This window comes from Dermacentor albipictus, chromosome 1, assembly GCF_038994185.2.
Source record: "Dermacentor albipictus isolate Rhodes 1998 colony chromosome 1, USDA_Dalb.pri_finalv2, whole genome shotgun sequence".
Lineage (NCBI taxonomy): Eukaryota > Metazoa > Arthropoda > Arachnida > Ixodida > Ixodidae > Dermacentor > Dermacentor albipictus.
In genome coordinates this window covers 321,079,316-321,107,277 of record NC_091821.1, presented here as the reverse complement: position 1 = coordinate 321,107,277, position 27,962 = coordinate 321,079,316, and the positions used below count along the sequence as shown (strand labels likewise).

Genomic DNA, 27,962 nt, shown 5'->3' with positions numbered 1-27,962 from the left:
TTGCTCTCACGGGATGATCTGTGCAGCCTCGATCACACAGCCGTCCGCAGTACCACGGAGGGACGAATCATATACAGTAAAAGCTCGTTAATTCGAACCGCAAGGGGAAGCCGCTTCAGTTCGAATTAACGAAAGTTCGAACTAACGAAAGTGAAGAAGAGCAACAGTACACTGCGATTTAGAAGCAGTAGGGCATGTCAGAAATTTGGCGTGTCAGAAATTGATGGCGTGTGCCGCGGGCACACGCCATCTTCAAGTCGAAGCTCTGGGTCCGACTGTGCCACACCACCGATGTCCACCGAAACGAACGTTAACCGAGGCTTAACACCATCACAATGAATCGCGACGGCCGATACCTCCTAAGCTGAAAACAGAGGTGCACAACCGATGAAGACTGCCGAGACAAAGGCGCTGAACATGTGAAGGTGGCGAAGGCCCTGATTCGTTGGTTCTTGATTGCAAGCGCAGATGCGATGTACTTGACTCGCTGTGTTTTGGCGCTTGCCGTGCCATCTCCGCACAACATTAGCAGATGTACAAGATTTACAAAGCCTCCGAGATTCGCAACGGGCAAGAAGTCTCGGAGGTTCCGTAGAACGGACAGGCGGCAGCCGCCGCTGCCTTCTGGCTGACTCCACGCCGGTTAGATTTTTTTCCGATTTTGCCTTCTCTCGCCGTTCTCTCCGTTTCGGAGGCAATACAGCCTTGTGTGTAGGCAGTAGGCGTGTTTCTCTGGGCCGGCGTTGGGCGTACCCGGTGAACGCAACGGGTACGTTGCGTTCACCCAAATAGCCAACTTATTACTGATTTGGCTTGGCTCCCGTTGGATTTTTAAAAGGCGGCGGTAGTGCGCTTTGGACATTTCTTGAATTTCTTGTGAGCGTCTGTGCAACAAGGTGTAACCTTTCTCTATGGTGAAACCTTTACGAGGTGTTTCTGCGTTGTATGTTCGATTTAAGTGGTCTTCGCTGCCGTGGTTAGTTTGTTTGGCTGGTTAGTACATGTGCAAACGGTCTTTTGTGATGTTCTGGTATGGTGTCTAGACACCCTAGTTCTGGAGTTATGGAAGGTCGTCGCCCCTATTGCAAGCACTTGCGTTGTCGCGACATCATTCGAACACTATACGATCAGAGCAGAAACAAGTGCTGTAACCTACCCCGGTTATTGTGTAGGCGTCAGCTCTCAAAGTATTGGTCAATGCACGGTGGGAGCCCGTTTTATCTGCGGATGCGTGCTTGCACCAACTCTGACGAAACTCTGATCTTTCGGGACCTATGAAAGCAGTGCTGTGTTGTTTTTGTTCCCTGCTTAGTTCGCCTGTTTACATACTCGCCTGAATGTGTGCTATTGTGGTTTTTAAGTTTTCCCCCGTGGGTCTGTACCAGATACCTCGCATTCAGCTGCTTGTCACCTGTGGTCGTTTATAACTTTGCTGCAGAATTTTGACCTTAAGTCGAATAAACTTTGGAAGGAAATCGTGAAGCTTTACTCCCGGAAAGCGCTTGTACGTCCATAGAATTTACACTTCAAATGCAACACATATCCTCATTTAAATTTTAGAAGAATTTATAGTTTCCGTAAATTGAAATTGCAGATAAACAGAATTCAATAAATTGAAGATTTCTATATGCACACCAAATAAGTTCTGCAAAGTAAAACGGTTTGTTACATTAAAGTTCAATATATGGAGGTCTAATTGTACAAAATTGATTGATATAGGGGTTGATTGGATACAGGGTGTGCATATTCACACGCCTGGTTCCGTAGTCAGTCGTTACGTGCCGCTCTACTTGAGCAATAAACCAAGCAACAATGTTAATGTTTTCGAACTGTTCATATATCGGGAGCACACCAAGAAGGTGATCTAAAACCTCCAGGCATATGGTGACTTTCTGTTCCAAAAGAAAAAAAAGTAATAGTAATAATGTGTACAGTGGCATAGCAGACTAAACAAACAAAAAAGCTGTCTTTTTAAGACAATGCTACATTTTTTTTTTCCTAATTACAGCAGCTGTGCAAGGTGTTCTAGACCAGTTACGATATTTGAAAATTCAGTGTGATGGGCCAGTCTGTTTCCCTTAGTGTTATAATGGCCTCATATTCTTGCGAAGTTAATCATATGACTCCTGTATCCTTACTACATTGAACTCCTGAAATGTTTTATCCCGGCCACTGCTCCTCATCCACCATGCTGCTTCTGCTTAATAGTTCTCAAGGCAATTATATTGCCCTCCTCTCCCTATTATTCAGGCAGAGAAACAGATCCACATGGCCATCACAAACTAATTTTCACTTGCACATGCCCTGACGTTCAAAACATTGCAGTTGAGCTGGAAGCTAGAATCAAGCTAGAAGCTAAAGGGAAGCTAGAATTAGCACTAGTGAAATGTGAAGGTTGTTAGCAAAAGTGCCCACAGTGTGTGAAGCCACAGTTCATGCGAAGATAAAAGTTTTGAGAAAAATTGTATAAATTTTGCAGTTGATATTGTTGTTTTATTAATGCTGCTCTTGCTTTAGTTATCCTTTTTTTTTAGTCACCATATGTGTTAAATGTCACAGCATTTGATATTATAGCATTGACATATATCAGTGGGGTGGGGGGTCCTTATCTGGATAGTTCATTTCTAATGCATACACTTTGCATGGCTTGTTCGCGTTGCCAACACCTACTGTATTACTTTCCTATTAAAACCTTCACAATTGTTTTTCACACATAAATAAAACAAGCAGTCTAAAAATGCTCCTTTGTCTCATGCAATATAGCGCTCCTCTCAACTAAAGCTGTATGTTCTCGAGACACAAGTTGACAGCTACATGTTAGCTGCAAAACCTCTTAAATTTGCAACAATATTGAATATATTGAGACAAAAGAGCTATCTTGGTGAACATAATGCTGCTGATGCTGACCAGCACATGAGTAGTGCTTCTTTTATTACAAACATTTAATCACATTGCAGAGAGTGTGTACCACTTAAATCACAATCATTTTATTGAGATATTTTTGTGTCATTTGCATGTGGCAGAAGCAGGAAATAGTAAGCTGACTCTGCCTTAAAGCAAACATATGCATGAGAGAGCGCTTAAAGCATTACTTGTTCAAACCGAGGCTTTGGTGTCTAGATTTCACGACGAAGAGAGTAAAATGTGAGGTCACTTGCCCTGTATTCTGAAACCATCTATGACTGGAAGCTTCATTCTACTGAGATGAGCGCAGTGCCACCCCTTGACTGAAGACGATGCTGTGTTTCACAGTAATTGACATGAAGTTTAATTAAAGCTAAGCAACCGCCTGTGTCAAGGAGTGGGGCTGCTGTGCATTTGAATCCAGGTGGAGGGTTGAGTGGAGAATACAGAAGTTAGTCATCTTTACCGATCCTTGAGCCTCTTAAGAGATTTCCTACAACATTTAAGCTCAGCCTTTCTGTTTTCTTACAGCATGGTTATTACAGGTGGTACAAAACATTCCATTGTACAGTTTCTATAATTCTTTGGGAAAACATACATCACCTCACTAAACAGGAATAGGCTCAATAGGTTCACTGGTATCATCTATAGTGTTTCCATCCAAAACCTATTGCTATTACAAGGCATTGCAGACATTCAGTGATGTAGCCAGAAATTCATTTCAGGGAAGGATTCTCCACTGGCCACTACCACTCCCCCATCACCTCTCTCTCTAGCACTATATAAATGTGTGGAGGGTTTTACATCACACCAAGGCAAACTCCTAGCACTCCCCGGACAGGAATGCTTTAGCAATGAGGATGCACATTTTTACGTTGCCAAAACTTTGCTTAACTTCTGACAAAAGTTTTTCATTGCTAAGACTACGCCTAAAATTATGCTATCATCCTTGTGCTGTTTTTAAAAATGACTATATTAAAAATAACATTTTGTTTACAAATTGATGTATTTACATAATGTATATTATGACCTTGTTGGTACATTACTTAGGAAAGTGAACTGTGCTAAAAACATGACAGCGCTCTGTCTTGTGTCTTCTTGTTTGCAGCCCAGACTTGTTGCAGCCCAAGTAACAGTGAAGGTCAGCGTTATTTTCTTACCAGATTTGCTAGTGAGTGGTTCAGCCATGGCTGTGTATGGAAGAGAGCGGGCACTATTTTGCAAGTCGCCTATTACTTAATTGCAGGCATTATGGGCATGCTTCCCTGACACCTGCCTATTCTAAAGACTGCAAAGCAGCAAGCACAGCACATGCTATGACAGGGTAGGTGAATCTCAGCTAAGGCAACTGGCCACAGCTAGCTGGTGTTGAGCGATCGAGCAGTGATGAGACAATCCCCCTATGTCCCATAATTTTTCACTTCATTCTTGATGCCCTTAATGCGTGTCACCACCCTAGCCCCCTTACTGTATCATCCTCCCCACTCCCTGGAGCTCTCTGAAACTCTTTTCAGCTAATCACTGTCCCGCTTTTCAACATTCACGGGGTTGTTGAATGACACAGCATTCTATAACATTCCTATATTTATGTTTCTGTGTGGACATCGAGGCCATTCACCTAGCTCCCATAGTTTGTTGTGGCGGCTTCTTAGCTTCCCTGGTCCAGCACCCCGTCCTTGATATAGATTGCCGCGCGCAAATCAGCATTCTGTAGGCCTTTCTTTCTTGTCCCGTTTTCTCTCCATTTTTTCATTCTTAGCAGTGTGTACAAACTAGCCTGAGAGCAAGCTCTTCTGAAGTTTATTAGCATAATGAAAGTCAGAGTCAATGGAAAGTAAAAGAAGAAAGAAGAAGGTGGGGGGAGTGTTCTTTATGAGTTTTCTAAACAAGCAAGTTGATATAAGTAAGTTGTACAATAGCAAGCACCAAGTATAAAAGAATAAAAAACACATTTGCACTTCTCGTCTGACGAAATTTACTGTGCTTTTACAGAAATGAAAATCATTGAAAAGGAAGTAAGTGTTTACGTTGAGATACGAGCACGTAATCTGTAAGCCTCGTAAGCTTATGTCAAGTAAAACAACATGAAATCCTGAGAGATTGAGCTTCTTAAGTACACGTGTTATAATAGGAACACCAACCTTCTTCAGTATGATAAAAGCACTGTAGATCAAGGTTCTCCACGTAGTGGAAACATTGTTAAATCTGTTAAGATGTGAATGTGGGCAAGTTGGTAACAAAGTTCTAACTTGCTAAAGCACATTACTGTCCTCATCGAACTAATGACTATAGTTTCTTGTACATGTGTCTTGATCACATTCAGCACAACATTATGCATTTTTAGCTTTCTTTAATACATTCTGTAGCCCCTCAATGGATTCAAGATGCTAGAAACCTATGTTGAACTACAAAGTGCTTGCCATTAAAAAAGACAAGAAGTCAGTTCCTGTGTTAGAAATATTTATTAGTTAGAGAAAGGCTAAAATTTAGTATGAACATTAGCCATGTCTTGAAGTTTTCATCCTACTCATTTTACAGTTGAAGCTAGCTTGCTTCTCAGGTTACTTGTGCTTAGAATTAAAGCACAACAAACAGATGAATGGCTTGCCGGGGCGTTATTCACAGAAAGTGGTCACTTTTCTCACTCTCACCATAGTGTTTGGGCTACTGCTGGTACTGTTGGCCGCATAGCAGCCAGTGCAGAGCCACTGAGTGTCGTGTGCCGATGTGCCAGTTTTTCTGAGCATGTGGACACTTCTCCCACGAGTTTCTTCGATGTTGTCTTGACGAAGGCCGAACAGTGAATGAGCCAGTTCATCTTGAAATTTTATAATTGGCGTAGAGTTTCCTTCAAGCATGCCACGAATGTTCCACGCATTTATGATGACACATCCAACAAGCAACTCAACAGCTACCTTTCTGTACCACTTGAGTCCTTTTCTAAGGCAGTTGTGGTATAACGTCATTTGGTCACTATAGTCGATGCCCTTTTTTGCTGCATTGTAATCGAGACCGGCCTGATGTTTCATGATTGGTGCATTGTCCCTTGTTTTCTTCCCACTGTCCACCAAAGTTGCTTCATATTTGGCGACAGATGTGAGTATCAGAACAGGCCTCTTGTCCATCCACTTCAGTGCCTTCACTCCATTTTTGGACTGAAGTTCGGTAACACTGCCATTTGCAACCTTTACTTCAGTGAGATCTTTTGGCAGCCCTTTCCTCACTGAGCAAACTGTGCCACGAATGAAAGTGTCTTCCTTTAGAAGGCGAAAAGTGAGCGGCAAGCTCATGTAGAAGTTGTCTATGGACAGCGGGCACACAACTTCCTTGTAATTTTGCAGGAGTTTCAAGCATACATCTTCGGCATGTCCGATGCCAATTGTTCAGTCACACTTTCCGGCATATACATCAACCTTTAGCCTGTAACCGTCTTTGGTACATGCCTTGAACAGCCTGACTCTGTAAGAACGAAAGTCTGCCACGCCATGGCACTATTGTTTAATCTATCACAACCTCCTTTCCTGGCTCAAGCACAGTGGCAAAAATTTTGGTTCAATTTCTCTACCAGAGGATGGATCTTAAAGACATGATCCTGCAACTCTGCAACCAGTTAATTGTCCGCAAAATGCCGGAACCTCAAAAGTAGGGAAAAGGCGGTCACGGCTCATATTTTGATGAATGAGTTCAACACCATACAGGTTACTTTTTGCCCAGTAGTGACTCGGATAGGAAGATGGACGAGATTAATACAAATTGGTATTCCAACAAATGCTTTCGTTTGTTGGAGATTGGTTTCCATCCAATTTTTCATCTTTGATTTAGATTTGGGAGTAGGAAGACGGAGGAGACCAATACAAATCAGTATTCGAATAAATGCTTTAATTTCTTTGGCATTGGTTTCCGTCCAATTTTTCAAGCGTGATTTAGATTTAGGAGTAGTTGACTTCAACACTTGTGTGAACCTGTTTGTTTCATTGACCATCATTTGCCAAATGTCATCCGTAATAAACAGTGAACATAAAGATGGGGCATAACGGCTAGATGGCAACTGAATGATAGTGGGCGGCCTAGAGTACGTGTGGTGTCACACTAGGCGAAGTGGTTGTTGCCGGTGTCCATTTCTCTAGAGATGGGCTGAGAGAAATGAGAGCATTGTATCCTGAATCATTCACCTCAGAATCATCAGTCAGGTCTGACTCTCCATTCGACATGCTGGCTGAGGTCTGTGATGGTTCGTAAACACTATCTTTGTCACTGATTTCACTGTCCACTGCTGAACATCTGACACTGAAGCACTTGACTCATCCGCTGGTGATCGCGAAGTTGCTGGTGCATTCTTCTGGCCCAAAACTAAGTTTATTTGTTTCCTCTACATTGTGCTTTTTTTTTTTCATCCGTAAGGGGCATGAGGATCTATCTATTAGACACGCTGAAAAGTTTAGGAGTAGCAAGAAAAATGCAGGTACTTATTCCAATGGCACGTATTTCAAAGACTGCTGCGAAAGTTTGCAAGAAACCCAACTGAGAAATGCGCCGCCACTCCACTCTCCGAAACAAACATGCCACCCCATGTCCAATGCAATAAAAATATATATTAGTTGCAATTTCAAACCTCAGATGGCAACACAAGAGCGAGAATTCTTGCGTGTGGGTCACTGGTGAGTCACGCCACACACAGCATAAAAACGTTTTCGTTGAGTGCATCGTGGATTGCCAGTGGGTCAGCATTTAACATCAGACAAGTAGTCTACTGGCTATCTATAATCTCACGCAACAAAAATCGTACCTCTGAGTTAAAGTGTCATAATGTTATCGCAGCAGCAAGCAGATGAATGCCCGTAACTTTGCTGCAGCATAGGAGCACAGGCTGTGCTGTGATGGCACTCAGAGTGACACGTGACTTAGATTCAAGGCAGCATCAGTTATTTGTTGAATCTGTTGCTGCAGTGAACTAATTAAAGTTTAGAGAAATAATGAAAAATACAACCCGAATGTCTGGGTGCTTTTGTTTTACTTCGCACTGTAGCAAGAGAGATGAATTTCCGTTTCGTCTCCTTTTCCCGACGTTTGCACGCGCGCAGAGAACGAAACTATACGTCATTGTCTACTGTGTTCCAGCATTGCGATCATGAATGCTCTTTTATCCTCTCGCGTTTGCCTCAGTGCTGGGGCACTGACTTATACCGCTAATCACGTGTTCTCGTGTAGAGCGCGCATTATCGTCCGCTACAGGAAACGAGACAAGCGCAACAGCTCGCGCGACACCGTCACCGGAAGTGTGCCGGTGACGGTGAAAAAAAGAAGACGGCAGGGTATACCCGCCCTCGGCTCCGGTATGGGAGAACGCAGTGAAGGAAATTTGCTTACACAGGCGAAACGGGGAATGTCGAGAGAGTGTTTATATAGGCGGCGACGCTCGCCTCCTGAAATCATGCGTTCGCGGCACTTCAATGATTCTCTATCTGCTCTTAATGAACCAATTTGAAAAATGCTTGCGGTAGAACACTTCTTAGAGGGCACGTAACAACTTTCAGTGTATAACCAAAATTTGTTATGTAGCCTGTGAGAGGCCCTTTAAAACAAACTCGGTAAAAATCGGATGTACTGTGGGATGTTGTTACAGCTGCGTCGAGCTTCACAGCCCTCTACACAAGCATTGCTGTGAAGCCTGTGGCAGAAATAGAGTTTTATTCAAGCAAAGGACCGCATAGAGCGCGCTCTCGCGTTGTGCTACGTGAATTAAATCATTCGTTTCCTGCCTGCACAAACGTTTGCATCTCGAGTGGATTTCAAGCACACCGTATAATAACGTGCAGTTCCGTCGTGCTTCGCAGCACTATACACAAGCACTGCTGTAAAGCTAGTGGCAAAAGTACGATGCCATGAAACCAGATCAATGCATATACCTCGCTATTTTGGTGCGCTGCGTGAATGGAAACATTGCTTGCCTGCCTGCACAAACGTTTGCATCTCGAGTTAATATCAAACAAATCATATAATATGTGCAGTTTCGTCGAGTGCTTCACCGCACTGCATGCAAGCATTGCCGTAAAGCCTGTAGTATAAATAGGGTTTCATGAAGTCAAATTAATGCGCAAACCTCGCACTTGTGGTGTACAAGGTAAACAAAGAATTCGTTGCCATGTCTCCGCAGTAGTTGGTCACGTTGATTTGTGTGAGCATATTGGTTCATGTGCCCCATCTACCTCTGTGATGAGAAAATAAGCAAGAATATCAGCTGCTATGTGTCGATGCATATGCTTTTTATTACAAGGTGTAGGAGCAGTACATCTTACTGCATGAGTAAACCACTCATGGAAACAGTACGTTCCTTGAACATTGTAGCTATTTAATAGCCTAGGAAGCGCGCTATATTGGAAGTTGCAATTTTTTTTCTGTTCGCAAAATTCAATAACTCGATGCTTTTTCTAAAAGCAAAAAGTTATAAATTTCGCAATGATACGTATGCTGCGTCAGTAAGTTAAGTAGGCAGCACATAATTAGGCTAAACCAGAGGAATATCCGCAGGTAGGGATTTATACAAATGTACAAAGTATTTTAAAAAAATGTTTTCAGTGTGGAGTAAGGAGTTGCATGTGCGTCCAGCGCTGATTTCCAGCGCTTAATTTTTGTTGAACCTTGATGTAACAAAGACGTAACACTCAGCACTCTATTTTGTTACATCATTTTTTTTTTTTACGATGGAACACTGCATTCTACTATAGGTGCCGCTCATGCACCCCAAAATTTTGGCCCCTCTAAGGAAGTCACTGTTCTCTAAATTTCGCCCGAAACTTAGATATCGCTACTTCCTATTGACACTCGTGAAACCAGCAGCCACGTCGGCTTGCCGCCTTTACACCGGCCGCAAATTACTTTTAAAAAATGTGGCACGCGCGGGCCGTGTATATGCACTCTGCTGCGCGCGGACAGCCATATGCACGGGCACGGCCGGGCAAGAGACGTCGCGCGCTCTCTGACCCTAGCGCGCACTTGATCACGGGACGTGGACAGCGCGCATAAAGCTGCCATCCTTCTCGGCTCACAAACGCACCCTTTCATTCGCAATTAACCCCAGCATGTGGGATGCAACGGAGCACTATAATTTTTGTCACACTTGGACTTTAAACCAAACATCAGGGCGATGGCGAAAATTCGCTTAGGGTGTCCAAAAATTGCTATCGCAATAATACACTATGGAGAAAGGTATTATGTAAATTATCTGTGGATGGGTCGAAACCCCCCAATTTCCCAAACACGCACCCATCCACTGGCACGCTGCACACATGGATACCGCGCGGCACGCTGCATCATGAAGGCGTATCGTTCTTCGCTAGCTCTATGATCATTTATGCAGTAGTCACTTGGCGAGAAGCTTAATTTCCAACCTATGCGCAAGTCTCGTAGCTGAATTTCGAAAGTACACGGACCATATATATGTTGGCAAAATAATCGGAACTCACTATTTAGACTCGCCAAAATTATAATTAGCTGCTCACTTGAACTCATAAGAATATATATTCTTATGAGTAGTATATACTACTCAGCCGAGCTCACTCGGGCTCAAACTCGCCAAAATACTGCTCAGCTGGGCTCACTCAGACTCATGGGATGATCTCAGGGAGTTGACTCATCAGTGAGTTTGCCAGCGTATGATGTGTGCTGAACCACAAACCTGGCTTTTTTGAATAAAAACAGTTGGTCGCTGCAGCATATGGATGCACATAAGTGTAATTCAGAGAGCGCGGCATTGTAAAGGCTGCCACAGTTACCATGCCATGCTGCAGCTCATTTCAATCATGTCAAATGCAATACCCCTGCCAGCTTTTAGTCAGTCGATCAAATGTGATTGCTATTTATCTCACCACAACACCTCATTTTCCTGCCTAAGGCTTTGGGTGAATTTTCCTTGGCATCCATTTTGTTACTCTAACAGGTTACCAGTTATCTGCTGCCTATACGAAATTTGAAGTTGTGCACATGTCATGTGGACTCCATGCCAACCTCGTAGTACTGCATGCGTTTTTGCAGTTAGGTCTAGAGTTACAGAATCGCATGTGGGAGTTACTTTAGTTAGCAGCTGTAGCTTTGGAACAAACACGTGCATGAGAGTGTGCTTGAGTGTTACCTGTCAAGACTGGGAGCACCAAGGCAACTTGTGCAGTAAAGGCATGGGCAGTACGGGCCCACAGATTTTACTAAGTGTGGCTGAGGTGATGCGTCTAGATTTCACTATGAAGAGAGCCAAATAAAAGGTTGCCTATCCATCATACCTATTCTGGAGCCTTTTCTTGAGCTTTTCTAAAACATTAAGCTCGGCGTGTACACTTTATCACAGCATAATTATTACATGTGATATAAAACATTGTATTGTGCAGTTTCTCCAACTCTTCGTGAAGGCATCTATCCATACATTAAACAGGAACAGGCTCAATGTTGACATATCTCCACAGTAGGATCTCCAGGACCTCGTACTGTCACAATGCATCACAGACATTATTTAAGTGAACTCCAGAAGTGAAGCTCTTCGTTAACATTGGCTAAAATTGTATTTTTATATAGCAAAGTGATCATGCATAAATCTGTATGTCATGACAGAACACTTTATTTCTCACGGACTTTAGTTTACAATTGTTTTCAAGATCAGGAAAATTGTGCAGTGTGCTAGTTGGTTCAACATACTTAACACTGTTGTGCGGAGTGACGAAGGGACAGGACTTGAGCGAGAAAGCAATAGACACCTGAGCACAAACTATCAACTGGTGATTATCACAAGGGAATGATTCTGCTGAAAAGTAGGAACCAAAGGAAAAGACAAGTCGTGGAAGCATACAACCTCAAGGTGGACCCACAGGGCTCATGTGTCAGCCCACCGTCTATTTCACTCAGCAATAAAGAGATTAGCATAATCACTGACAATAGAGGGTGTAGGTAGACCGGGAAGAGGACTCCTGTGCATGCGTGTAGGCTTTATGTACGCTTCACTTGCAGAAAAATAAACCAGTTCATAGTTTGCGCTCAGGCGTCATGTGTTGTTTTCTCGCTCAAATCCTGACCCTTCATCGCTCTGCGCAACAGTGTTAAGTTTTCAGGTTGTTCACTATGTGATGTAGGAAGGGTAAAATTGATGGGAAATCCCAATATTCTCGGGCATATCGTGAAAAATATGGCCCAAGTCAAGTGTCATTTTAGGCTTCACTGTCCCCTTATATAGGGCAAATAGTAATAGTTTGAATTCTATGGACGCTGGTTGCTTTTTCTGACTTAACCTAGGCAGTGCTCAGCTCTCAGTTGAAAGGAACAGGTAAACAGGAGGACTTGCCACATAAGCAGAAGGTAGCACTCCAGACTTAAGCTTAATATACTGCGTGCTTCCACAGCCCTAGGGGGCTAGTCTGTAAGTGTTGACTAAGTGGACTGTCCATTCCAGTACACGCTGAATGAATAGAGCACGAGAGCCCATGGTGATGATTGCCACTTGCTCTACCAGCTTATAGCTCTACCTAATCAGTGTGTGCTGAAACAGTCAACTTAGTGGATCCTTACAGAATCCTTCCCTAGACTGATGTTTATGTTGGTAGGTTGCAAGTATTGCACTTTCTTTCCTTTGATGTGGGCAGTTCCCACATATGGATGCAATTTAACATATTGTATTCATATTGCCTTTGGTCTATACATATCTAATTCATGCTTATAACCAGGCCTACAAGCTCTTGTCCTGCATATTTATATAGCCTTCTCATTGGAGAATGGAGTCATTCTCCATTATACCCTCAAGCACGTGAAGTAGACACTGCAATAACCCCAAGGGAGGGGGGACAGTAACGCAAAAACCTTACTGGGCTTGTGGTGCTGCTGAAGGATGCACACATACCATTTATGCTAAAATTCCCAGCAGACATTCCAAAGTTTGTACGAGTTCGACTTTAGCTGGCTAAACTGAATGATTCATATTGAAGGCAATTCTTGCAACATTTGGTCAAACTGAATGAAACTGGACAGCACAATTAGCTGTGTTCATCTACCATTTATACGACTGCTGCCCCGAGCATTTTGCCTGTTACTTTGCCTTTCGTTTCTGAACTATCAAGTTCAAGTACACATGTACTTTATTACTGTACAAGTAGAATGGCTTCAAGGCTTTTCCTGGGCATTCAACAGTCACTATTTATTCCTATAAGCCTTCCTGCATGTGAAGGCAAAAGAAACTTATTAATTCATGCTGGAAGTATAAAAAGACAGGTATTTGCACAGAAAATGTTTATTTTGAGCACCGCGGTTCTTGCTGATGTAGATATGGTGCTGGCTCCCTCCTTGTCCGAAGCATGTGCTTGCTGTACACAGCACCAGATGATGGCTTCCTAGGTCAAAAGATCAAAGTGAAATAAGAGGCATTTTGTTTTAGCCCTGGAAAGAAAAAGCAGGATTGAGACTTTAACATGTATAAAAAATACTTGCCTAAAGAAAAATTAATACACAAGCAAATTCACTAAAGAGGTTCACTTTCAAGAGCGAAAGTATGGTTACGATGAAAATTACAAGGAAGCTTCACTGCTCATTGAGGTTTCGGTTCAGTAGTTGAGCCACGAGGGTTAGCATGCTACATCTTGCATATTATGTTTTGTAGAACAATATTGCACTTTGAACAATGTAGTGCCTATTTAAATGAACTGACAAGGAACGCTGAAACTCCAGGCTAGTTTGGTCTGCACAAGATATGATACAGACACTGTACTGCATTCATTTAGTGTTTTTGTCACTGATCTCATGCACAAAGGTCATTGACACCTATCCTACATGAAATGCAGTTACTTCTTTGAAGCTTCATCTAGTCCTTGAATTTGCTGCATGCTTATGTCTAAGGGAGTTCGTTTGGTTCCTGTTAATGTAGTACATCTAAGCAACTGTTATCAAATGCCCATAGTGTTCCCTTGCATGTACAAAACATTTTTGGCCCTTTCAATGCACAATACTCATTACATTTGACACTTGGGACTCGTGCAAGGCGCCATTTAGTATTATATGCTTGTCCACATCTGATAATACTTTCATAGCTGGGTCATTCCCATGCCAAATGCCTTGGTTATTACTGTGACCATCTCACACTTTTCCTTTAGAATCTTCTTGTCCACTTTTAAGGAAGCACCCCACGACACAATGTCCCCATCCTAGTGGTGCTATGGAGTTAACTTATGTGCTAGTTGTAGCAGATGACGTCAACTGAAGGCCACTGAAGATAAAACTCTCTGCGACAATTCCTTTTACACAAAAAATGCAAACAATACAGAATAGTCAAAATGTAGTTATCTGGCAAGACTGGCTGCATCCATCATCTTTGTTTGGCGCAATTCTGAGGTGGCTCCATGTTACAAGACGCTTGGCGATTATTGCCATGTGACTGTTTGGGACTCTATAAAACACAAGAATTGCCTTACTCCGGCCTTTCTCTTTGTGCAGCGGCCAAGGTTATTATTCGTCCAATCGCACCGTGTCCTGTTCGTGTGTCCATAGACTAAATTCTTCACCACATTGTTTTTGCGGTATTTCGTGAGTGACCCATGAACTCATCTTGGGGTGGGACTTATCTTTGGCATTTACTTCTATCTCTTGTCGTCAGCACCTCACACAACTGGATGATGCCACTGGCAATTCTCTTCCTAACCACGAAGAATGCATTCGTCTCGTCACCTCTTCCGATTACGTTCTTTGGCCACCTAGAGAAAAGATTATAGGTGTCAACTCCTGTAACATTGTGGATGGCGGCGTATTCATTCTACCCTATGACCATACCCTATCTCGAGCAATTCTGATTACCCCTGGCCTTATTCGCTTCTCTGAGGGGTCTGCATTGCTTACTGCAATAAACCAAATCGAACCCCAACTGTTGCCTCGTGGATCAACTGTCACTTGAGCTGTTGACACTCATGTCGTTGCAATTGTCACGAAGACAGCTCAGTGTGTTCTTGCGTCTGTTACCGTGCGCTGAACAAAATCGTGCGCAAAGATGTTCACCCCGTGTCACGGATGGATGATGCACTAGATTCACTCCACGGTGCTGAGTATTTTTCTAGCCTTGACTTTAGACCAGGCTACTGGCAAATACCGATGTCCAAATCCGACAAAGCAAAAACGACATTTGCTACCCCTGATGGGCTCTACGAGTTCAGTGCGATGCGTTTTGGACTCTGCAATGTGCCTGCCACATTCGAACGCATGATCGATAAGTCTTGTGTGGCTTGAAATGGAAAACCTGTCTGTGCTATCTCGACGACATTGTGTTTTCAACCATGTTCTCACAACATTTGCAACATCTTGATGAAGTCCTTGCCTGTCTTGCAAATGCTGGTTTGCAGCTCAACACACGCACATGCGCGTGTGCGCGCGCACACATACACACACACACACACACACACACACACACACAAATGCAGTTTGGCCAGCGAGGCCATCAAAGTTCTGGGGCACATAGTCTGCAAAGAAGGTATTCGTCCGGACCCCGAGAAGCTTACTGCCATCCTCGAATTTTGTGTCCACTGCGTCAAAAAGACATGCAGTTTTCTTGGACTTGCTTCTTCCGGCACTTCATATGCAACTTCGCTACACTTACGTCCCCGCTCCATCAGCTCCTCCCCAGTAATGCACCCTTTGTTTCGTCCGACGAATGTGAACATGCTTTCCTGCTTTTGCAACATGCCCTGACGTCAGACCCAGTACTGCGCCACTTTGATCCAACCGCGCCCACCATCTTTCACACCGACGCTAGCAGTCAGTCTCGGTGCCATTCTGCTACAATGCGACAACACAATCCGCGAACGAGTAATTGCTTAGGCTAGTCGTGCACTAACCAGTGCAGAAAATTACTACACCATAACCAAGCAGGAGTGCTTCGCTGTTGGGCCGTGCAAAAATTTCACCCATGTCTTCATGGCCGCCATTTCACAGTCGTTACCGACCATAACACACTGTGCTGGCTTTCATCGCTAAAGAATTTATCAGGTCACCTGGGTTGCTGTGTGCTTCACCTACAGGAGTACGATTTCAATGTCACCTACAGGGCTGCAAAGAAGCATCAAGACACCAATGCTCTCTCTTGCTACCCTCTGCTGAATCATGACGATTCACCATAACCTCTCCGTGATTGTGTGCGTCCTGAGTCCTCTTCATCGGCTTTACCCATTGTAGCCCTCGAATGGCTAAGACACAACAGCCCATCTGTCCTTGTGTCCCACTAACGCATCGACCCATACTGCTGAACTATTCTCCAACGCATGGAAGATTCTTCGTCACCTCCAAACGCCTGACTTCGTCGACAACTTAATCAATTCAAGCTGCACAATGGGGTTTTACATCGCAACATTTATCACATCGATGGCAACAAATGGGTCCCGGTCATACCATGTTCTCTGCAATGTGAGGTGCTTGAAGCCTTTCACGATCATGCGACGACTGGTCATCTAGGCTACCACAAGACTTACAACAGAATATGAAGTTGCTGCTCCTGGCCCATCTTCAGCCGTTGCGAAGTATGTTGCACCCTGCGTTCATTGTCAAAGCAAACCCAACAGCTCCTTCTGGCTCTTTACAACCTCTGCCTTGTCCCGCTTCGCCTTTTGAAGCAGTTGGAATAGACTTGTACGGTCCTCTTCCCATGACCTCACATGGAAATCGTTGGATTGCAACGGCCATAGACCATCCAACACGCTATGCGGAGACGGCATCTCTACCATCCTGGACTGCTGCTGAAGGCGCCGATTTCTTTCTACACAACATTATCTTATGCCTCCCGGAATGACGGCGAGTTCCGTCCTCCCGTCGCGGAGTGCCAGCTTCAATCCTGCGGTCAAGTGCCCGCGAAAGGCATCCAAGACGAGCATGCTTGGACACTGCAAGAGTGCCCCTGGTTGCCGATTCCAGACGGCCTTAATCCAATTGAGCATGAGGGCCTCGTCCATATAGCCCTTTTCATTCACGCGAACGACATCCCGTGGGAAAGCCTCTTTCGGCAGCGTCTTCCTCTTGAATATTATGTCTGGGGGCAGCTTTCTGCCATCTGCAGTACACGCGAGCATCACCATGAATGCGCGTTCCCCGTATAAAGAAGCTCGACTTCTTTTGTGCCGCGTTCGCACACTGTGGTGAGCGACGGCATGTCGAACCACATCGGCGTTTCATCAGCGTTGCCGATCTGTTCCAACATGTAGCCATGCTGCTGCCGGAGACGGATAACATAGCGCTGGAATTCGACCAACTTGTCCTCGTATGCCTCTGGCTGCTTCTGCCAGATTGATGTGCGCTGTCGAAGTGCGAATCCCTTGCGTTGCATGAAGCGACGAACCCAATAAATGGAGCCCTTGAATTGTTCCTTGGGCAGTCCGGATTCTCGGGCGATCTCAATAGCTTTGATGCAGATGAGTTCTGCTGTGACTGGCAAAAATCTGGCACGATGCTCGCGGACAAAATCCGCCACCCTGTCTTTGAGCTCCGGGTGCACTGCGCCATAGAATATGATGATATGTGGTGTTTAATGGCGCAAGGGCCAGGTTTGGCCAATGAGCGCCATGACAAGTGGTGATGTTGACGATGTAATATGGAGATGTGACTTGGCTGTAAAGTGGCCTAAAAAATTGTCGCTGTAAAGTGCGTAAAATCTACGTGCTATAAAATTATGGCGATGACTAATGACGAATACTCTAAACACTAAAATCCATCGTAGAATAATGATGCAAGATATAAAATATATAAGATGGTAAAATTACTTTGAGCACTGCTGCCTCGCCTGAGCCCTTGAACCACAAGGGCCTAGAGGCATGTGCTATTCAAAATAAGGATCACAGCGACATCCTCTGAAGAGAGGAAGCGCTACGAACATGTGGGGCTAAAAACATGCAAGACAACATCTTTCAGAAAACCCAAGACTGCGTTAGTATCAAATAGAGGTTCCGGGCCGAGTAACATAACAGGATGAAGGGGGATGCGCTGCCGGTATGCTAAGGGAAAATGCTTCTTTCTTTCATGTTCGGCTTCCCGACACTCTAGGAGGACGTGGAGGACGGTCAGCCTCTCCCCGCATCTACCACAGGTTGGAGGCTCGTTTCCCGTGAGTAAAAAGTTATGTGTGCCAAAAGTGTGTCCTATTCTTAGACGGCAGAATAGGACATCTGTCCGGCGGGATTTTGTTGCAGGGGGCCAGAAACCTAATTGTGGCTTTATTACATGCAGTTTACTATTTATTTCTTTGTCCCACATACGTTGCCAGTGGCCTCGTAGTTTCCTTCTTAAGAAAGGCTTCAGGTCTGTGACAGGGACCGAAGCAGTAGGATTATCTGCATGCAATGAGATTGATGTGGCCATCTGGTCAGCTAGAACGTTTCCCTCGATGCCCCTATGTCCAGGCACCCAGCATATGATCACATGTTGGTTAGATATATATGATTTGCACAGTGCGGAGTGAAGTTCAATAACTACTGGATTTTTATGATTACAGAAAGACATCAAGGCCTTCACAACACTGAGGGAGTCCGTATATATCACTGATTTCGGGAGTTTTGATTTGTTTATATGCTTTACGGCCGACAGCAGGGCATAGGCCTCAGCCGTAAAGATATTAGTTTCCGGGTGCAGTACGTCGGATTCTGAGAAGGATGGACCGACGGCTGCATAGGACACCCCGTCGTGTGACTTTGATGCGTCTGTGTAGAACTCCGTGCAGGAGTATTTGTGCTGGAGTTCCCGGAAATGCATCTTGATTTCAATCTCTGGAGCATGCTTTGTGACTTCCACGAAAGATATATCACAATGTATGAGCTGCCACTCCCAAGGAGGTAGCAGCTTGGCTGGATGCATTAGGCGAAGCTCGAGGAGTGGAACGTGCATTTCTTCACTAAGCTCCCTCACACGCAGCGAGAAAGGCTGTCTTACGGAGGGACGATTGCGAAAGAGTGTAGCATATGTCATGTCATGAATGGTATTAAAACAGGGATGTTGAGGATTTGAGTGGACTTTCAGAAAATATGTATGGCTGATATAAGTTCTCTGTAGATGGAGGGACCATTCATTTGATTCCGCGTATAAGCTTTGAATCGGGCTCGTTCTGAAAGCACCAGTGGCCAGACGGATTCCTAGATGGTGGACCGGATCTAGCATCTTTAGCGCGCTCGGGGCTGCAGAGTGATAGATCACGGCACCATAGTCTAGTCGTGATCGAATGAGGCTCTTATAGATATTCATTAAACACTTTCTGTCACTACCCCACGTAGTCTGGGATAGAAGTTTGATTATGTTCATTGTTTTCAGACATTTTTCTTTAAGATATTTAATGTGGGAGACGAAAGTGAGTCTGTAGTCAAGGATGACACCTAGGAATTTGTGCTCTTTGCTGATAGGTATTCGTTGTCCACACAGTTCTAAGGAAGGATCCGGAGCCAGGCCTCTCTTTCTTGTAAAGAGAACGCAAGAGCTTTTGTTAGGATTGATCTTAAATCCATTCTTGTCTGCCCACACTGAGACTTTATTCAGGCCATGCTGTACCTGTCTCTCGCAGACTGCGAGGTTACAAGATTTGAAAGCTATTTGAATGTCGTCCACGTAAACAGAGTAAAACATGGCGGGTGGTAAGGATGCACGAAGCGTGTTCATCTTCACGATAAAAAGCGTGCAGCTGAGCACGCCTCCTTGGGGTACGCCCGTTTCTTGGGTAAAAGGGCGTGAGAGTGCATTGCCGACTTTTACCCGGAAGGTACGATTTGACAGATAGCTTTTTATTATATTAAACATATTACCGTGGATGCCCATTTCTGACAAGTCTCTTAGGATTCCGTAACGCCACGTCGTATCGTACGCCTTCTCCATATCGAGGAATATGGATAAGAAGAATTGTTTGTGTACAAATGCGTCCCGGATATTTGCTTCTACACGTACAAGGTGGTCAGTTGTGGAGCGTCCTTCTCGGAAGCCGCACTGATAAGGATCAAGCATTTTGCTCTGTTCAAGGTAAAAGATGAGTCGCCGATTTATCATTTTTTCGAACACCTTACAAATGCAACTTGTGAGGGCTATCGGGCGGTAACTCGCCACTGAGGAAGGGTCTTTTCCTTGTTTCAAAACAGGGACCACAATGGCTTCCTTCCACGCAATTGGAAGGTGCCCTGCATCCCAGATGGTGTTGAAGAGTGTGAGTAGTGTGACTTTCGTATCATTGTGTAAATTTTTGAGCATTTCGTACATGATTCGATCCGATCCTGGTGCGGAGCTCTTGCATGCGCTCAAGGCAGCTCTCAATTCAGCAATACTAAAAGGACGGTTGTAAGGCTGATTTTCTCGATCTTTTGTTGTTAGTGGCTTACGTTCTTCTGTTTGTTTGTATTTGAGAAAGGGCTGTGTATAATCTGTTTCACTTGACACGCTCTCAAAATATTCCCCAAGTGAGTCTGCCTGGTCTTGCAGGGTATCGCCTTGTGTGTTTACCAGGGGGAGTGAATATGTTTCCCGCCCTCTAATCCTATTTACTCTGTTCCAAGCTTTGGCCTCATCCCTAAACGAGTTAATACTCGATAAAAACTTGTGCCAGCTTTCTCTTCTGGCCTGTCGGCGGGTTCGCCTGCCTTGGGATTTTACTTTTTTAAAGTTGACAAGATTCTCAGCGGTGGGAGAAGCTCGCAGCAACCCCCACGCCTTGTTCTGGTTCTTACGGGCGGTCCGACATTCACTGTTCCACCACGGTACACGTGGTTTGCATGCCAAACCACTTACTTCGGATATGCAATGTGATGCGGCATCTATTATGAATGCTGTAAGATAATCCACAGCAGCATCAATTTCTAAAGAAGATAGGTCAGCCCATGCGATGCTAGAGAGAGTTCGAAATTTCTGCCAGTCGGCTGTGTCTATCTTCCACCTAGGAGTTTGTGGAGGACATTCGTTTTCTTTAGATGTTCTTATCAGTATGGGGAAGTGGTCGCTCCCGTAAGGATTTTCCATAACTTCCCATTCGAGTTCAGGCAATATACACGGGGAAACTAGGCTGAGGTCAATTGATGAAAATGTTCTGTTGGCGAGAGAATAATATGTGGGTGCCTTCTTATTCAGCAGGCATACACCAGAAGAGAAGAGGAACTGTTCAACAAGACGACCTCGCGCATCTATACGAGAGTCGCCCCAAAGGCTGTTGTGCGCATTGAAATCCCCAAGTACAACGTACGGTTCTGGCAATTCATCTATGAAGGACTGAAATTCATGTTTGTTTAGATTGTAGTGTGGGGGTATATAAAGCGAGCAAATAGTGATGAGTTTGTTTAGCAGAACAGCTCGCACCGCCACTGCCTCAAGGGGCGTACGTAGCTGTAAAGATTGGCATGCTATACTTTTATGAGTGAGAATCGCCACACCACCCGATGATGCAACGGCATCATCGCGATCTTTGCGAAACGTAACATACGTACGGAGAAAGTTTGTGTGTTTGGATTTTAAGTGTGTTTCCTGTAGACACAGCACTTTTGGATTGTGTTTTTGAATGAGCTCTTGCACGTCATCAAGGTTTCTGAGAAGACCTCTGACGTTCCATTGAATAATTTGTGTATCCATATTGGGTGATAATATGTGCTGTGTGTACAGAAACAGAAGTAGTGTTTATGGAAATTGCTGTCATTAAATTACAGAGCCCTTTCGAGGCCCTGTAACGGGAGTTTTGCCCTTTCTGGAGCGTTCGAGTGAACCTCGCCGCTCCTTAGGCGCTTGGCGCCCCTGGAGGATAGGTGTAGTGTCCATTGCCTCTTGTGAGGCGCCGGACACCTGCTCTTGCGAGCGAGAAGTCACCAGGGAGAGTCTCGCCTTGGAGGGCAAGACCCCTGCGCCCACCAGCCCGGGGGTCGATGGGGTTCCCTGGGGGATTTGGCTGCGCCGGCCGTTGCCAGCGCTAGGAGGGACCTGGGAGGTTGAGGCAGCCTCGGCTGCACCCACCTTCGGGGTCGATGGCCCCTTTTCCTCGGTAGGCGGAGCAGCGCTAGCTGCAACCGCCGTGGGGGCAGACGGCGTAACTGCCGACTCACTGCGTGTGGGTCGGGCAGTCGCCGGAGACCGTTGTGACGCTGCCCCCTGACGCGCCACATCGGCAAAGGTTTTCTTGGGCAGGTATGATACCCGCCTCCGTGCCTCTCTGAAAGTTATGTTTTCCTTGACCTTGATTGTAACGATTTCCTTTTCTTTTTTCCAGGAAGGGCACGACCGCGAGTACGCGGCGTGCTCCCCATCGCAGTTTACACAGCGGAGAGCGTTCTCACAAGTTTCAGTGGTGTGTTCTGTGGCACTGCATTTAGCACAAGTTTGGCGGCCGCGGCAGCTCTGCGAGCTGTGGCCGAAGCGCTGACATTTGAAACAACGGAGTGGATTGGGCACGTAAGGCCTGACACGGAGCTTTATGTACCCGGCCTCGATTGATTCGGGCAGGACACTTGAATTGAATGTGAGAATTAGGTGTTTGGTCGCAATTTCCTTACCATCGCGCCTCATCTTTATTCTTTTCACATTAACAACATTTTGCTCATTGAAGCCCTCTAAGAGCTCTGCCTCTGTCAACTGAAGCAGGTCATCATCTGAGACAACGCCGCGTGTAGTGTTCATAGTGCGGTGCGGAGTCACTGTCACTTGAAAGTCTCCAAAAGACACTAGATTAGGTAGCTTTTCGTATTGTTTCAGGTCACGGAGCTCCAAAAGGAGATCTCCACTTGCCATCCTTGATGCCTTGTAACCTGAACCAAGAACCTCAGTTAAAGACTTCGAAACTAGAAATGGGGAGATCGTGCGTACTTGTTTATCTGACTTTTCCGAATGAATTACGTGAAATCGTGGGAAGTTGGGTTTTTGTCGTCCAAAAAACTGAAATACGTCTTCGGTGCGCCCTCTTTTCTGAGGGCGATCTGGGAGGGTAGGGAAGGAACTAGCCATAGAATAATTTGATTTTCGGCAATAACGCCAACCACCCACCGTGGAGCCCTACTAGGGGACGTTACAGGGACTGTAAGAACAGGTCCTGCAAACGCCAGTTGTACGTTATCACTATAACCAAATATGAGATAACCTAGGTTGGTTATTCACACAAGGTTAACCCTTGCTGCCTGGAAAATTTGGAAGTAAACGGAAGCTAGGAGAAGACAGGAAAGATGAAAAGTGAGAAAAAGACGAAGACTGGAGGGAGAGAGAGACAGGAAAAGGCAACTACCGATTTCCCCCGGGTGGGTCAGTCCGGGGGTGCCGTCTACGTGAAGCCGAGGCCAAAGGGGTGTGTTGCCTCCGCCGGGGGGCCTTAAAGGTCCGAACACCCAGCATCGGCTCAACCCCCAGGATCCCCTTTTCCCCGGACACGGCTAAGCCACGCACGGTTAAACGCGGGAGGGTCCAACCCTCGTGTGCTCGGGTCCGTGGTGTCGCAACACACCAAACGCCTGCTTGCGCAGACGCCCCTGCGGGGGCGCCATAGAATAAAGAACTTCGTCAGAATAAAGAACCGCGCAGCGCCCGCGAGTTGGGCCGCGTCGGTCACCAAGGGGGCGATAACAATGCGGATGCCGAAAGGTCTGCGCTCCTACATGCTGCAAGACGACTATTCATGCTGTGCCAAGGGCCGGTATGTAAGTCAAGGGGTGAACTTTTAGGCTGCATTCACACTTGGTCTTGGAGCAGGCGGAAGCGGAAAAAACTTGACAAAATCCGCCCGCCTAGGCGGAGAAACGGGCGGAAAACCAGGCAGCGAAAAAAATCGGTCTCGGACCGATTTTTCCGCCCAGGCGAAGCGGAAAGACGTTCCGCTTTACCAGAAGCTGCAATCGCATGTAAACATCCGGTCGTAAAATTTAACGTTTTCCGTTGCTCATGGTCTATTTTTAGGAAAAGCAACTAGCTAAAGCTATCGAAACTATGTCTTCTTTATCTTCCATGGTAGACGAAAGTTAAAAACGACACGTGCAGTTGCGTGAAATGGTAGTTTTTAGTAACTGATGGGTCAATGAATGAACGTATGTCTTGAAATAGTGTGATGAACAGTGCCACCAGGCGGACAAACGTACGCAAACTAGATAAATGTGGGCGAAAGCGGACGTGGTTTCCGCTGCAGTGGCGAAACAAATGTGAACGTTTTGTACATGCGCAAAAAAGATTATCCGGCCGCTTTGGCTTTTCCGTCCGCTTGCGGTTTTCCCAAGTGTGAACGTAGCCTTAGTAATATTTTTGGGAAAAAACCTCAACCTATATTCCGCACTATACGGTACTCGCACTGCTGGAGACATATGCCGTGGCCGAGAACCTACGGCTTCCCGACTACTCGGGTGCCACCACCTGTGCCACACGCAGTTGCACTGCGGCACCCTGCCTAGATTGAGCCCATAAGCCAGGAAAAGCCACGCACGGCAATCTATGTCCGCAGCACCCTGGCGCGTGCTGTTCTACCTGTTGCTGACATCGCCGGTGGCCCCTTGGAGTCATGCGCCATTGTGGTACGCCTTGGCAGCCAGGACACGGCTGTGGCGAGCATCTGCATCCGTCCAGGAAAGCCGTGGGATCCCTCCAGCCTCATCCAGCTGGCTGTTCGCCTTGGTGGGCATGCAGTCCTGTGCAGTGACTTCAACGCACACCACACGGATTGGGGAAGCCGCAGCTGCACCCGCTGAGGCAAAGGCCTCACAGATGCCATCAGCTGAGCTGGCCTGCTGACCTTGGAACACCAGGGAGCCCACCTACGTCTACCACAGAGCTCGCACGGCCATTGACCTCTCCCTTAACACTGAGCAGTGCTCCTACTCCTGGGCCACAACTTCGGACAAATGGGGATCTGACCACTTCCCTATCGTGATCAGCCCCAGGTCTGGGAGAAGGCCTAGGTCAAGAACTTACATCACAGACTGGTCCCTGTTCCGGAAGCACTGCAGCAAGTTGGACGATGGCCGTGACTTCCTGAGCGCCATCGTGGATTGTGCTCAGGCTGCCAACGTTCAGTGCTCTACCCAACCAGATACCCCCGCTCCGGACCTCCACCTGCTCAACATTCGTGCCTCCAGGCGCCGTATGGAGCGTGAAGCAATCCGGACGGGCAAGGCAGAGCATTGGACCGAGTACAGACGTGCAGATGCCCGCTGCAGACGCCTCTGCTCTGCCATCGAGGGCAGGTCCAGGGGACCCCTGGCTTGGAGACTGCTCAAATCCCTCACCAGCAGGAGAGGAAGCCTACAACCTGTCCTCATCGTGGCCATCACGCTGTGCATCAGCGAAGAGGCCCTTGCGGAGCTCCTCGCCAACCAGTTTGCGCCGGCTGTACCACGCACTGCAGCCATCCTGAAGGTAGGGCAGCCTTCCGTCAGCCTGCCTAGCTGCCTGCACAACCACCACACAGGGTCTTCGCTTCCGTAAATGGCCTGTCATCCAGTCTTGGGAGCCTGGCCTCACAGTTCATTGGCTCAGAAAGCAGTCCGAGCACTTTTTCGCTACCTGAGGGCAACAGACTTGAGTGCCCGACTATAGACATCCTACACTTAAGTTCTCTCTCCCTCTTTCACTCCCCATTCTCCTCCCCATGTGCAGGGTAGCAAACTGGACTCAGCCTGGTTAACCTCCCTGCCTTTCCGTCTTCCCTTCTCTCTCACCACCCAGGGTGGACATCGAGCCAGGTTATGGCTATCTACCAGGACCCGCTGACGCTGCACGAGCTCCAAGCATCGCAGTGCACCACGAGCCCAGTGCACCAGGAACCCAAATGCTTCGCAACCTGGCCACCAGCGAGCAGCTGCACCTGCTTGACTGCTTAAACATCTGGCAGTCAGGGCAGGTGCCAGAGTCATGGCGCACAGCCTACGTGGCCCCCATCCTGAAGGCCGGCTGAAAAACGTGAGCTCCTATCGGCCAGTCTCACTCACCTCTGCTGCTTGCAAGCTGATGGAGGCCATTGCTTTCAGGCCGATGAGCAGATAGGGTTCCGGCGGAGCTGATGCAGTGCGGACTCCATCGTGGACGTGGTCTCCACGCTGGAAGAGGCCAAGGCCTGCGGTGACGCCGTGCTCCTGGTGCTTATCGGCATGAAGGGGGCCTTTGACGGCCTGCCCTATCCAGTCGTTCAGCAGGCCCTGGACTTATTTGGTAGAGGGCGTCCCACAAGGATCAGTGGTGAGCCCTTTCCTGTTCAACCTGGCCCGACTGCCTGCTGTCCTGCAGACTGACCCCCACAACCACGTGAATACCTCCATCAACGCGGACCACATCGCCCTATGTGTGCGAAATCCACCACACAGCCACAGCAGTGCGCGCTCGGCTCTGCAAAGAGCCCTCGACACCGCCGCTGCTTACATGAGCTGCATTGGCCTTGCCATCTCGGCAAGGAAGACCGAGGCCATGCTGCTCCACCCAAGAGCAATCGCCCGTTGCACAGCTGCAACTGGAAGGCGACCTTGAAGCCTGGCAGTGACGTACCCGGGGCTACACGTTCATCACCGGCTGACCTGGCTGCCTGCTGTCAAGACCCTGCATGTCCAGGTCCTCCGGGTCCACAAGGCAGTCTCCCAGCTTGTTGCCCGAGGACAGAGCTGCACCACTAGGTGGGCTCTGCGGCTGTACCATGCAGTAGCCACCTCACGCCTGCGGTACGTCCTCCCACTCGTGGCACTACCACGTGCCCGTCTCAAGAAGCTGGAGCTGCAGCATAGGGCCGAGATTAGGTTCTGCCTGGGCGCTCCCTGCAGCTGTGAAATCGCTGCAACCTTGGCCGAGGCAGGAACATGGTCCCCATCACTCCTGTCACAGCCCACATTCTACAATCAGCCACAGCTGTGCACATCGCTGAATGACACTGCGTTCAGGAATATCGGTCACATACCGACCGCACACACAACCCCCATCACACCTGCACTGAGCATTACGCTGCGGAGAAAGCTTATCAGTGAATGGCTACTGACAGCGCAGCGAAATTTTGGTTCTAAAGCAATTTTTCCCGACCGTGCAATGAGGCCGCAATGCGAGACCGCAACGAGGCCGCAATTTGGTGACTTTATTCACTACCGCCCTTAGCCGGCAGATCTGAACCGTGCATCAGGAATGTGCATTTCCATTGGGGAACAATAGAAACTCTTATTTAGGCTAAACAAGCGCGCGTACGTACGTACTTACATGCCGAACTCGGGACATCTGCCATTCAAATATTCTGCCATGTAGCAGCACCGTAACCAAGTATAACCAAGTAATGTTACTGTTACGTGCTTCTGAAAAAGACTCTAAATAACTCTGAAGGAGCGCAGTTCCGTGTAATATACGTTCTCTGCATTAGGACACTGTAGCACTGGCTGGCCGGTGTGGCGGTCCCTGCAATGCATCACAAAAGCTCGTGAGGAACCTGGCTATAAAGTATCATCACAGAACACCTATATATGGCATCATGCAGTCGAAAGATTAGCTACGCGTAGTAGATGCACATCAAACGCAAAGACGAAGTATACTTACGAGAAGCAAAAGCCCGAAAAATAAGCGATCCACCGCTTCGTGCACTCCGAGCCTGCCATATGCCATATTATGCCGCCAAAAAGGCCGGATGTGACATCACGGACGTGAAAAAAACAAATACCGGATGTGGCGTCCCGGACGTGACGTTTGGGTGAACCTAACGCTTGCGCTGCGTTCACCGGGTGAACGCAGACACTTTCGTTTCGGGCCGTGTGCCAGGCGAGCGTAGTTCGAATTATCCGTGAGGGAACCTTCTCGCGTTCGAATTAACGGACTTTTTTATACATAGACTTCTGTGGAGCTTGGCCGGACCAAATCGTACAGTTCGAATTATCCATAAATTCGAATTATTGAAGTTCGAATTAACGAGCTTTCACTGTATAGCCGACGTTCATGCCTTCGCGACAGTGATAAAGTAGAAGGGTGTAAATAAATCAACCGAAAATGAAACCACACGTAACAAAATGCGATCCCTGTTCACAAGTTCGACGCAACACGTACGTACGGGCCATCCAGAGTCGATTGTCAGGTTTTTTGCACAAAACTACGGATGGAAATAAATAAATAAAATACAACGATTTCACTACGCG

General features: G+C 46.7%; 1 protein-coding gene and 1 long non-coding RNA gene across 6 annotated transcripts; one reads left to right on the top strand and one right to left on the bottom strand.

Moving 5' to 3' along the window:
- The first annotated feature begins 743 nt into the window (after positions 1–743).
- Positions 744–25,975, top strand: LOC139054521 (uncharacterized). Of its 4 annotated transcripts, XM_070531609.1 has the most exons (5): positions 744–993; positions 4,013–4,045; positions 17,941–18,001; positions 25,537–25,770; positions 25,839–25,975. In XM_070531609.1, exons 1-4 carry the CDS (start codon positions 912–914, stop codon positions 25,763–25,765), a joined length of 405 nt encoding a protein of 134 aa, XP_070387710.1. In that variant the 5' UTR covers positions 744–911; the 3' UTR covers positions 25,766–25,770; positions 25,839–25,975. The 4 variants fall into 4 exon arrangements, 3 of the variants coding, with proteins under 3 accessions (XP_070387710.1, XP_070387711.1, XP_070387709.1); XR_011511302.1 differs by lacking the exon at positions 17,941–18,001; XM_070531610.1 differs by lacking the exons at positions 25,537–25,770; positions 25,839–25,975 and adding an exon at positions 24,317–24,604 and having other exon boundaries at positions 744–976; positions 4,013–4,075.
- Positions 13,156–27,924, bottom strand: LOC139054522 (uncharacterized). Of its 2 annotated transcripts, none has more exons than XR_011511303.1 (3): positions 27,043–27,924; positions 25,800–26,571; positions 13,156–13,265 (listed from the first exon to the last, which is right to left on the bottom strand). It is a non-coding gene; the product is annotated as an uncharacterized lncRNA (long non-coding RNA). The 2 variants fall into 2 exon arrangements; XR_011511304.1 differs by having other exon boundaries at positions 13,161–13,311.
- Positions 27,925–27,962: the final 38 nt, after the last annotated feature.